Below are 12,835 nucleotides of genomic sequence, written 5' to 3' on the forward strand. Positions count from 1 at the left end.
AATGCTGGCCACATTTCCCCATTGAATCGCTATGCCGATTCTCTGGGCAAAAAATGCACCAGCCCTCTTATCACCAGTGGAGGCAATAAGGCGATATAATAAAGTGTTTTTAAAACATACGTATATTTTTTGACGCGTATGATAGAATATATTGGCAGTATTCTATTCGCGCTTACTTTTTAGCATACAAGTCTCTTTTTTAAACACTAATTAATTACTGAATTTAACCAGCTTCAATCGATTTTAATCGTGATTAAATATTGTGTCGTGATCTTTACAAAAAAAAAAAAAAAAGAGCTTGGCGCTCAAAGTCGTAAATAAAATTTTATATTGACCAATAAGCCGCGATAAAATCCGAAAAAAATGTTACATTACAATATTATAATGATTAAAATTCGTGTAAGCAATAGAAAACATTATAAAAATATAAAATAAATACAAATTAACCTTTTGTACCATTGTATTTTTTCGAACTACCTACAATATTAAAGTTTAAGTTAAATTTCTGATCAAATTTTTAATCAAATGCACTTAACATCAAATCAATCAAATCGATCATATACTCATACAAACTTGAATCGATTTATCGTGAGTATCGAATACCGAGTTGTATGGTTACTTCACTATTTACGTCCCGATGACATATTTCCAAACGGGCCTGTTATTTTGTGACAACTATAATGCGTCAACCCATACCTATACTTGTATGTATGATTTTGCTTGGAATAAAACTTTTCTCGGCTTATTCTTTCTATATTTTTCTTTTCTTTGCATCTATAGATTGGAATATAAGCTTATTAAACAATCGCTTGGAATTCATATACTAGCTAATTGATAACAAAATAAATATAAAAATGAAATAAATTATTATTTAAAATAATATTTTACTGAAGTAAAGGGTACAGCAGGAAATATCTCATAATCTGAAGCAGCCCGACTGGGGACGTAGGTATATATCGAGCTTACGGAAGATCACAGCTACATAATACTACTATCAAGAAGTCTTGTGTTACTGCGGTGATAAGGGTGACCATAACTCCTGGGGAGGATTGGGGGTAGGGTCGGCAACGCGATCGCATAGGCTACGGTAATAATACGGCTATATTCTTTACTGCCGTAGCCACACAGCATATTAAGTACTACTATATAATACTTTTACTTATATATACTTCGTACTGTGTGGCTACGGTACTAACGAATATAACCATCCCCTCTCTTCCCGTGGGTGTCGTAAGAGGCGACTAAGGGATAACACAGTTTTGCTACCACCTTGGAACTTAAAAAGCCGACCGGTGGCGGGATAACCATCTAACTGCTGGCAATGAAATACACAGGCCGTAGACGGGCAGCAGCGTCTTCGGTGCCACAAAGCCAGCCAAGTTACCAACCTGCCTGCCCAGGGTGGTGACTGGGCAAAACACATGAGTTCACGTTATTTTTGGCGTAAACTTGTAGAAACCTATGTCCAGCAGTGGACTGTATAGGCTGTAATGATGATGATGATGATGATATAATACTTTTAAAACGTTATTTTAGTGTAATATCAGAATATACTATATTTTAATTATTATTGACTACACAAACACCCAGACCACGACAAACATCTGTATCATCAATACGAATTTTGTTGTGAAGTTTGTCATGCGCGGGGATCGAACCCGCAACCGCCAGCGCAATAGCCACAAACCAATGCTGTAACGTGTAATACGTTATTAAATCAAATAAAATTCACAACAATAAATGATTATCGTTACAAAAAATAAACATTGAAATTCATTTTATTTCGAATATATTATGTATTCTACCGAGTTATAAGACAAGATATGATTGTTAAGAAGTTAAAAATTTTAAATTAAATTCAGAATACTTAGTAGAAATATATATCAAGTATTGAAGGAAGGTCACAGTTGGGATGAAGCAATTTAACAATATCGGAATCTACTGGCCTTCTTGAGCGGTGATAAATCTCTTTCTCGAATTAATTATCGTTTAACTTTGACAAGATTGTAGGGTCTGTTCACACTTTTACGTATTCTCTATAAAATGTTAGTCGACTATACTTCTAATATTAACACTGTTGGATTACCTAGTTAAAATATATAAATCTTAATATATATAAATCTCGTGTCACAATGTTTGTCCTCAATGGACTCCTAAACTACTTAACCGATTTTAGTCAAATTTGCACACCGTGTGCAGTTTGATCCAACTTAAAAGATTGGCTATATTTTATTTTGATATACTATGTTATTATTATATTTCAGAAAAAAATAAGGTGATACGAAGTTCGTCAGGTCAGCTAGTAATTAAATAAAATCTTCCAAAATTTTATCTTATACAATTCGAAATCACAATCCTTTCAAAATTAGTTTGCAGTTCCGAGGGTTGGAAAACTGACAAAGATATTATTTCTTGAGTTAAGTAGCTCTCAATACACAATAAAAACTGTATATTTCAATTTATTTATTTACATAAAAAAGTTAATGGAACTTTTGTGCATTTGATGAAAATTATAGTCAAAAGTTCTAACTATATCATATATTCTGTCCAAATATTCACTGACAACTATAATGGCATTAAAGTGCAATATAGAAAAAAATAAAGAAAAACAAAATATGTAGAGATTGTTGTTGTTGATTTCAGTTTATCTTTAATTTGTACACACTGTTCTTCTATTCCATGGCAAAAGCTTTACCGATAATCCTTTACCGATTTACTTTGGTACGGTATAAACAAAATCATCGTACGTTTGTAGCATTTTTTGTTTCATAAAAATGGAAATGTATAACGCGTTGTCTATGAATACGTTTGTAGGATTTTTATTTGACAACTACTAGTAAAAACTTTGAACGAAGAGCTGGTCGTGTTTATAAGTTTTTACACGCAAAATTAAACAATACTGTAATCTCCATGCAAGGCGAATCCAGGGGGTCCTGGGGGCCATGACCTGCCCCTGGGTTGGGTCCAAGACCTAGGTGGACAACTTATTAAAATTGTTAAACATAATCTTTATATATATATAAACCCCCCTTAAAGAAAGAAGGTAATAACACAATTGGTCATGTCTATCTGTTGTAGATTCGCAGTAAGTAATTTTTTACTATTATTTATATTATTATATACTCGTAGTAACCTTTTTTGACGAAGATAAATTTTAAGGCGTTAGCTTGAAACTATTAAATTCGAAATAGTAACCACTTTAATGCGACTGAAATTACACACATATTCTAGTGTTTAATTAAACGAAATGCCTTTATTGACCCACGATAATTTATTTCATTAAGCTAAAGCAATAGAGTTGTGTTATTACAGAGGAAACTCATCAATTTAGATCGCGTGATTGGCAAATCATTGCGAATTTGAAACGCTCGTCGAGCCGTACGTGTGCCAGTCTACGAACACTTACTATCTGACGGCTCATTTAATTGTCAATCTATAATCATTAAGCACACTCTATGCCAATAAGCTGATAGACAGACATTGGATATATGAAGCCATAATTGGGTAGGAGCTAAAATGACCTGAACGGAACACGTATTAATTATAAAGTCACCATTTTATATACTTTAATATAGCTGATTTTGTATTTGTTTGTGTATTTGTGTGATTTTGTTATTTATTTGGATGTTCATGTGATGACTCGTGCGGCCATCGAGTACACAATATCAGCACATAAAATTCAAATCCTACAAAGGGCTATTGACAAATAGGCTAACTGATAAACTTTTTCGTTCTCATATAATAATAGAAATATATGTAATAGTCTTCGACAGTTAATATAAAATCTAATCCAATCACTTCAAGAAATCTACACGCCTTCTTCTTGTTTGTTAAAATAGTTAATATGAAATCTAATCCAATTACTCCAAGAAATCTATACGCTTTCTTCTTGTTTCTTATTGATAAATTAAAGAAAACACATTTATTTTTTGACAACCGATGACGTTTAACGAATAAGTGTATGTCTACCCCAACATTAATACCCACGCCAAGTTTAAACTACTAGCGATTGAGATAAGACGATTCCCTCTGGATTTGCAACTTATGATGAAGGCTTTGTAGAGCAGAAATTATTTATACAGTCTTATAACTTTATCGTTATCACTATATAGTATATAATAGTTATTATCTACAACTACTCCTTTACATTCTGTCTCCTATTAATGGAGTTGTTATACTTTGTTTTTATCTGAGGTAGGGCACAGCAGGAATGTCCTGCTCAAAATATGGAGCAGCCCGACTGGGGTATTACCTCGACCTTACAGAAGATCACAGCAAAATAATACTGTTTTCAAGCAGTATTGTGTTCCTGTTGGTGAGTAAGGTGACTAGAGCTCCTGGGCCCCCAGGGGGGGTTTGGTCGGCAACGCGTTTGCCAAGCTTCTGGTGTTGCAGGCGTCTATAAGCTACGGTAATCTGTTTCTATCAGGTGAGCCGTACGCTTGTTTGCCGAACTAGTGATATAAAAAAAAATGTTGTAAACTTTTTGTATGGCAGTGATTATTTTTAGCATTTGAATTTAACGCCTATACTTGTTCTGGTTAATACATCTAATAGTGAAACAATTATTTAAAGCCGTTCAGTAATAATATAAGTTGAATAATTTGTAAGTAGTAGTAGTAGTAGGCTCGTGTGTTGTATTGTAATAAAATATGTTTTAAGCTGTTGCCTTAATAATGTGTTAAAACAAAATATCTCTTAAAACATAAACTTGCAATAATCATACATTTTATTGAAAGGTAATCTAATAATAAATATATAAATGAAATATAAATCTGAGAATAAATTAAATGTAGATGCTATTTTATAACCGACTTCAAAAAAGGAGGAGTGTACTTAATTCGTTCGTAATTATATATATATTTTTTATGTTTGTTCGGGGATAACTTCGTCGTTTATGAAGCGATTTTGATAATTCTTTTTTTTGTTGGAAAGAAGATATTCCAATGGTGGTACTATGATAAGGAAACCAGGATCTGATGATGGAATCTCAGAGAAATTGTGGGGAACCCACGAAAATCGTAGTGACAACTAGTGCGTTTGTTAATTTTTTTCGTGTACTTACGTTGTATTACTTGTCGATGTAATTGAAGTCGGTTGTTTTCGTTTGCTAGTAAACACAATTATTTAATTCAAATAAAATGTTCACTCACGAACTTTCGTATAAATACGAAAAAACAAAAAGAAATGTCTTCGCAAAATTCATAAGCAAGCTCAAGATCAAATAACCTCTCATAGAGAGGGATAAATGAGAGGAAAAAGCTGAAATTCTCATGCAACACAACATTATATTTATCAAACCAAAGAATACAATTGTATGATTTTATCTTGATAATCCTATCAATAAATAGAAAGCTATATATAGTTCAGATAATAGTTCAGAGAATAGTTCAGATGTTAGTAAACATAAAATTTTGTATTATAGATGAATGGAGTGCAGAATCTTAGTAATAGGTAAAATATGTAATGTAATTGACTTATTAAACTTGCAACAAAAACTTGACAAAAGGGAAATACGAGAAAATAATATAATAAATTTTTTCTGACTTCAATAGATAAGTATATTCGACTTATTAAAAAACTTTTAATTATTAATACAATATTTATTTAGTGATAAAACAGTATGAAATACGCTTCATCCTGAAATCAGCGCTTGAATCAGAGCAAATGATCAGAGCTTAATTCATCACGCTGCTAAAATGCGGGTCGATGAAATAAAATGTTATATTTTAGCAATAGTGGATTATTATTATCTTATTCAATAGACAATGTTGCTAGTTTTTATTTTAACATACCCACGCGATCGTTTGTTCCTAACCTGGGAAGGAGGCTAAGTTAAAAGTTAAGTTGTCTTACTAAATGCCTGTGTTTTAGGTAATAGCGGCTGACGTACATGTTTGTAATATTCTAAAACTAATTTCGGTCAGACTACAGATACAGGGTCTTATCCAACTGCTTGCTTCACGGCATAATATTACAGAAAATAAGTTATGATACTAAAAATATTTAAACACGTTAGGTGTCACTTGACACCTTCAATTTCCGTTATATTTTTGTAAAATCTATATTTATACAAACGAAATACAAGAAAAACATAATTATATTATATTTGAGTACTATATTTGGACACAGTTGTACCTGTCAAGGTGTCGTGAATTATGAACAGTCAATCTCTCTCGTACCGTCAGTGGCAGCTTTATTGATGTCCGTCGACAAGTGTTCTCGGTACGAGAGAGATAAAAAATATAGCTATTGATTATTTAGAGAGGTTTTATGCAATAGATTTTACTGTCGATTGCTTTAATAATCCTTGCAAATGACGTGACAACGTTTATTACAGTTAATTGTAATATTATGTCTTTCAAAAACGCAATATGACAATAATAACATTTTAACTATAGCAGCATAATATTATAATTACATAAATAAAACCTTATTGTGTACAAGGTTTTTCGAATATTCAGCGTTGGCTATTGATTCACAATATTATATTTGGTTTGTTAGTAATAATATTAAAATGTGCGATGTAGAGCGGTATTTTGTTGTTATATAATGACACAATTGATTTAAGTATTATGTTAATTCATTTCATTCAAATAGAAAATAATACAAGAAAATTATAAAAGCGATTACTTTTGGCAATAAACGCACGGTAAATTATTTTTTACTACTAAGCTTTCGACTCACTATTAATGTATTTTTATTTTTGGATCTAATTACAACGGTTGAAGCACAAAAGATTCAACTAGATTATTCGAGAAGTTTTTCTATAATTCTCACAAGAGCATACTATTGGTATACATTACAATATCCAAACTAAATAATTAAATAATTGTGTTTGCTCTCAAACGACAAAATACCGACTTAAATTTATATCGACAAGTAATAAAACGTGGGTAGTCGATAAATAAAAAATAAAATGCGCATTATTAAGTAGTGCTTGAATAGTACACGTCATCTTGCTCAAATTTAATGAGACAATGAGAAGCATCAGCATTCGATTAGAAAAAGAATCATCAAAATTGTTACATCCAGTAAAGTTATTAGGTAGCACACATATAAAAATACTTTTTTTAAAGTCGGTTAATAAAAAAAACTAACTAAATTTATTTTATGTATACTAATCAGAATATTACTCATAAACAATTTATAACATCAATCACATGCAATGTAAATTCAATATTTCATTATCTCAGTGACCTAATTTCCGTTTCATGTCAAACCTTTGCATTACGACAATTATCCGTGATTATATATTCCATTGTCTGGATTTAAGTTTGTCGAAATATTCAATGATAATAATTTCTTGTGACAGTGAACACACTAATTTAGTTTCATCATGCGATTTGATTTTAATCTAATACCAAACGTAATTGATGATGGGTACTTATTATTTATCCAATAATATAGACTCTCTGAATTCAACATTTAACAACTGATTTTATTAATTTAGGTATAGTTACAACTATGCAAACAAAAACGATTTACCGAAATATAATGGAGACCGAGCAGAGTTGAAACCATTCTTACATTAAGACCCAGAACTTATAAAATAAACTATGATTTGTAACTTGTTGTTTACTAAATGGAACCTTGTTTAATTAACTGACAAATAGTGACGACAAAAACAGCCACCATTTCCTTTGTACACTTAAAACTTATACCTTCAGTCAACTTTTGACCTTGTTCCAACTTTCCTTGTAAGTTGAAACAGTGGTCTAAGAACGTTGAAACATATATTTCCTGGAAGAAATTTGTTATAAAAACCACGCATTTAAAAGTAATTAATGTTCTCGGAGAGCCCGTTAAGCCGTCGGTCCCGGTTGTTATCATGTACACCTGATAGCGATCGTTACTCATAGTAGGGAATATATCCGCCAAACCGCATTGGAGCAGCGTGGTAGATTAAGCTCTGATCCTTCTCCTACATTGCGAAAGAGGTCTATGCCCAGTAGTGGGATATTACAGGCTGAAGCGTAATGTTCTATTAAATCATAACTAACCTTAACATTACGAGTACCTTTTTTGGTTGCAATTGCTGCTAACTCGTCATTCGTCTATTTTGTAGATATCGAATATTTCTAGCGTATACACTGGATGAAACAGACTGTTTCAACTCTCCCAGGATCCCAGGAATCCTCATCTCCCAGGAAATAAGTGTACATATATGATAACTAGCAAATAAGTGTAAATATAGACATAGATAAGAAAAATAATAATGTTTAGAAATTAGAAAGGAATTATGTGTATACTTCTCCATAAACAGTATTTGGTAAGGAAAAAAAAAACCGTCAGCGTCGGACTTCCTTCAATAGGCAGTCACAGAACTGTTGATCTGTAGTTATAAAGAAAAATCGCCTGTGGTATTATTATAATGCATCCATGAATAACAAAAGGCACGGGCATTTTGAGCCCGTGGATCAAAATTTTTAAATAAAAAAAAAACTCACCCAGGATATACTAATCGGCTGCCATTATGTTTGAGCCGATGTAACTTTGTACGATAACAAAGTAATTCCAAATCTTTATAACTATTTAAATATTGGGTTAGTAATCTAAGAAATATCATAGAATTAATATCCATTAGGATAAAATAGCTAATTACACAAAATTGAGGTGAAACAATTACGAAGATAAAACTTACTTTTATCGACTTTTTGCCCTAATGGCCAGACATGACCAGGCTACTGAATTGGCTGGAGAGTGGTGGGAGTGGTAAATTAGACTGATCGCAAACTCGCTAGCGATTTTGGTTCCGCGAAATTTCCGCTGTTTCAACTTACCTCGGTTTCAATTCTTCTCACTCTCTCTTAATTATGTACGCGCATAACTTCCTAAACAACTGCGTCAAATTAATTTTTTTATGTGTTCGTTATTTTCATTACCCAACTTACCCAAGTTTACAAAAGTAATATTTTTTTTTAAATATATTCTTGAAAAAATATTCGCCAGATCAGATAGTTTGCAACAGTCAATGGCAAGGTGTACCGTGATTCTGACTGTTGGTAACGTTTAGCAATGGTGTTGTCGTAATGTCGGTGACGTTTAAAAAAAAATCTTAGACTTAATTGAATAAAATCAATAAACATGTAAATTTTTAATTATGACAACATTTAATATATTGTCAAATAAATTAAAACGCCACAGAAGCATTTCTTCTAAACTCCAAAATCCTCCAAATCCTTACAATCTTCTTCTCCAATAGCAATGTCGTCACATCGTCACGTTGCGTCTTCTTTTTGACGTGACGTAAACGTGATTGCATTAAACGATGTCACGTTGTCACGTGTATTACGTATTACAGTAGTGAAACAATTGTTAATTCCAAGAACTATTGTACCCTCTACGTGTTAATTTTAGATCAATCGTCTTATACGTACATTACGTAACCGAATGAATGTATGTGTGTTCTATGATACGAATGTATCATATTTATGAAACACCGTAAATATAATTGTTCATATTAGTCTTGCATAAGTCTACTCCAAAGAAAAAAAAATAACAAAGACATATTCACATTCTGTCAGTTTTAGGCACTACAAATAAATATTCGCTTAGTATTAACTGTCTGCTCGCTAATGAAAACAAAAACCGACTTCAATTTATATAGACAAGTGACACAGTGTAGGTTGTCAAAAAAAAATCAATGAAATACGCATTATTATGAATAACTCAAAAAGTACGCGCCACATATCGATGAAATTTAAATAGGACCACACGGCAAGCACCAGCTATTGACTAAAAAAACAATTCTCAAAATGGGTAGAACCAGTATAAATTTATCAGGTATAAACACACATAAAAAATACAGTCGAAGAACTGTCAAACTATACTGTCAAAGATTTTCATTGTAATATGAAAACTCAAACTCACTATAGACGGCACCACGGTCGCTTAGACCGAATATAATATCATCATTTCAAAAATTTCGATCTAGCGAGTACATCGTTCTATAGCTTAATTGGCTAGAGCACCGACACGGTCACTCGGAGATGCAGGTTCGATCCCCGATGGAACAGTCGATTTTTGATATGATATTAAATTTTTTTAAATACATTCGAATTGAGAAATTCTCCTTTTAAGCTGTTACATATTATTATTTATTTATTTTCAATTTGTTAATACGTTATATATACATAGTTTTTCTTTTTCAGAGATCACTAGAACCAGCCTCCTTCTCGCTGTCAGCGGATCGTCGGTTCCTTCTGCTTGCGCATGCCCTGCACAAAATACACCAGTACTCTTACCTCGCCCGGTACACCGTCTATGATATACTTACCACGTGAGTGACAAACATATATATTAGTTATAGTACTGAGGTAGGGTACAGCAGGAAATGTCCTGCTCAAAATATGGAGCAACCCGACTGGGGTAGTACCTCGACCTTACAGAAGATCACAGCTAAATAATACTGCTTTCAAGCAGTGTTGTGATTCTGTTGGTGAGTAAGGTGACCAAAACTCCTGGGGAGAACTGGGAATGAGGTCGGCAACGCGCTTGCGATGTTTCTGATGTTACACACGTCTATAAGCTACGGCAATTGCTTACCATCAGGTGAGCCGTACGCTTTTTTGCCGATCTAGTTACATAAAAAAAAAATATATATAAACAGGATACCAGGCAACAAGAATCTGTATAATCATCTTAATGTCTGATACAATTTTTTTCTCCGAGCCGCGACTAAAACTCGAATGGCGAATTACTACAAACAAAAAACCTCAAATCGCAATATCTCTATGGAAAGAAGGTTTTTTATAGCTTAAACAAACTTTAAGAACAAAACAACTTAAAATTAACTTATATTTATCACACTGCGAGGAGTTGGATTTTTAGCTGAAATTATCATGGATAAGATAAAAATTAAAGAATGAGAAAACTTTTCCTTTAAAATTTTTACTAAAAACATATAAAATTAAAAGCTTTTTTTCACTTTATTTTTCTAGTTACTCTCAGCGAGCCCTTTCATTTAATATACGTATTGTAGGAAAATAGCAAAAAGTTAGTTTGACATCTTGACCATTCCGCCATATTGGATTTAGAGTAACGTCACTTTGTTTTTCAAGTTATTCTACGCAAGCCCTTTCATTTAGTACCCATACGCGCAGCGCAGTAAAAATAACTACTCCGCCATCTTGGGTATGGACGCTATGTTGTATTTACAATGACGTCACATAGCTAAACATGCTTTGTGTGATGTGTCTACAAAATTTCATCTCAAAATCGGATAAAGATATATGCTTCAAAATTGAGTTGTAAGATTCCACCGTAATAAACGTACATACATTAATTGCAAGTTAAATAAAAGCTTTTAAAAAAAGATTGAAAATGAAGATCAAAGAAAGATTTTTATTTTTATTTCAACTGTATCGAATACTATCAAACATCGCAGTCTAAAAATCAAAACATGCTTTTTTAAATTACTCATTTATTATGTTTGCAATAATTATTTTTTTATTCATATTTTACAACTCACCGCATTAGCTCGAAGAATATAACTCGTTTCAAAATAAATGTGCTTCGGAATTTTGTAATTAATATTCGAAATACGCATCTCATTTTATTCCACAGGAAAGTAATGTTTTCAGAATAATTAATTTTCGTTTCGTCGATATATTAAATTCTAGAAACTCATAACACATAACAATACAATGTAACGTAGTAAGTTATTGCTAGCCACAAATAAATTACCTAATATGACATTTTCTTCGGTAGCAAATTTTCTAGAACAAGACTACAAAACTAGCGTTACTAAAATTCTATTTATAATTTTTATTTGTCATTGCTTACGAATTTATAACTATTCTTTCCTAAAACATATTATGCGTTTATGTATTTACTAGCTGTGCCCGCGGCTTCGCCCGCGTTGACATTAGTGTCTCACAAAGTTTTCCCAGCAAACTTCCAGTGAAACTCTCATCAAAATTGGCTTAGCCGTTCCGTAAACCTTCCTCTTGTCAGTGGTGGAGCCCTCTTTCCAATGGTGAAACCGCATGAAAATCCGTTCAGTAGATTTTGAGCGAATCAATCACATACACTCTTGGGAACTTTGTTTTATAATACACTAACTGTTGCCCGCGATTACGTCCGCGTGGTTATGAAGATACGCATTACCATTAAGATGTTTAACGCAAATTAATTTTTTATTTCAGTCACTTGAAATGCTTATCAAACTGAGTAACTTTTTAAAAGGCACAATTTAGTGTAATTTAATAGTTATTTTTATAAAACCTCTCTATACACCACATTTTTAGTTTTATTTTCAGGCTGTATACGTTTCATACAAACTATCAACCCCGATTAAACCCCCTTAGCGGTGGAATATCGTAAAATCCGTTCTTACCAAACGTCTGCTAACTATAATTTACCTCCCTGCCAAATTTTATCTTTGTCCAACCTGGATGGATAGACCATCCAGCGGATTTTGAATTCTCGTGATGAGCGAGTTATTGACCTTTCTCTTTTATATATATATAGATTACGATGCATTATTTGGACACCTCTATATTTTACATTTCAAGTCTCTTACTTCAAAAACATAAGACTTTCATACAAATTTCCGACCCCCGTTTTATCCCCGTAGGGGTCGAGTTTCGTAAAATTAGTTCTTAGCGGATGTCTACGCCCTATAAGGAACCTACCTGCCAAATTTCAAGTTTGTAGCTGTTATAGTTTCGGAGATTTCATGATGAGGGAGTCAACCTACGATCCCCCATTTTAACCCCAAAAAGGAGTTGATTTCTAAAGATACATTATTTGGACACCTTCTCACCATCTAAAGAGCATAAATTTTAAATTTCAAGGCTCTTACTTCAAAAACATATGACTTTAATACAAA

At 32.6% G+C, this 12,835-nt stretch overlaps 1 protein-coding gene across 1 annotated transcript in view; it reads left to right on the forward strand.

The window, feature by feature from the left end:
• The window catches only part of LOC123665503 (inactive dipeptidyl peptidase 10), a gene marked incomplete at its 5' end in the record, with an annotated part of 113,933 nt that overhangs the window by 41,847 nt on the left and 59,251 nt on the right, over positions 1–12,835 (forward strand). The window contains one exon of the mRNA XM_045599796.1: positions 10,155–10,282. Coding sequence (XP_045455752.1) covers positions 10,155–10,282 — 128 coding nt within the window. The remainder of the gene's footprint in view (positions 1–10,154; positions 10,283–12,835) is intronic.

The sequence above is a fragment of the Melitaea cinxia genome, chromosome 24, assembly GCF_905220565.1.
Source record: "Melitaea cinxia chromosome 24, ilMelCinx1.1, whole genome shotgun sequence".
Classification (NCBI taxonomy): domain Eukaryota; kingdom Metazoa; phylum Arthropoda; class Insecta; order Lepidoptera; family Nymphalidae; genus Melitaea; species Melitaea cinxia.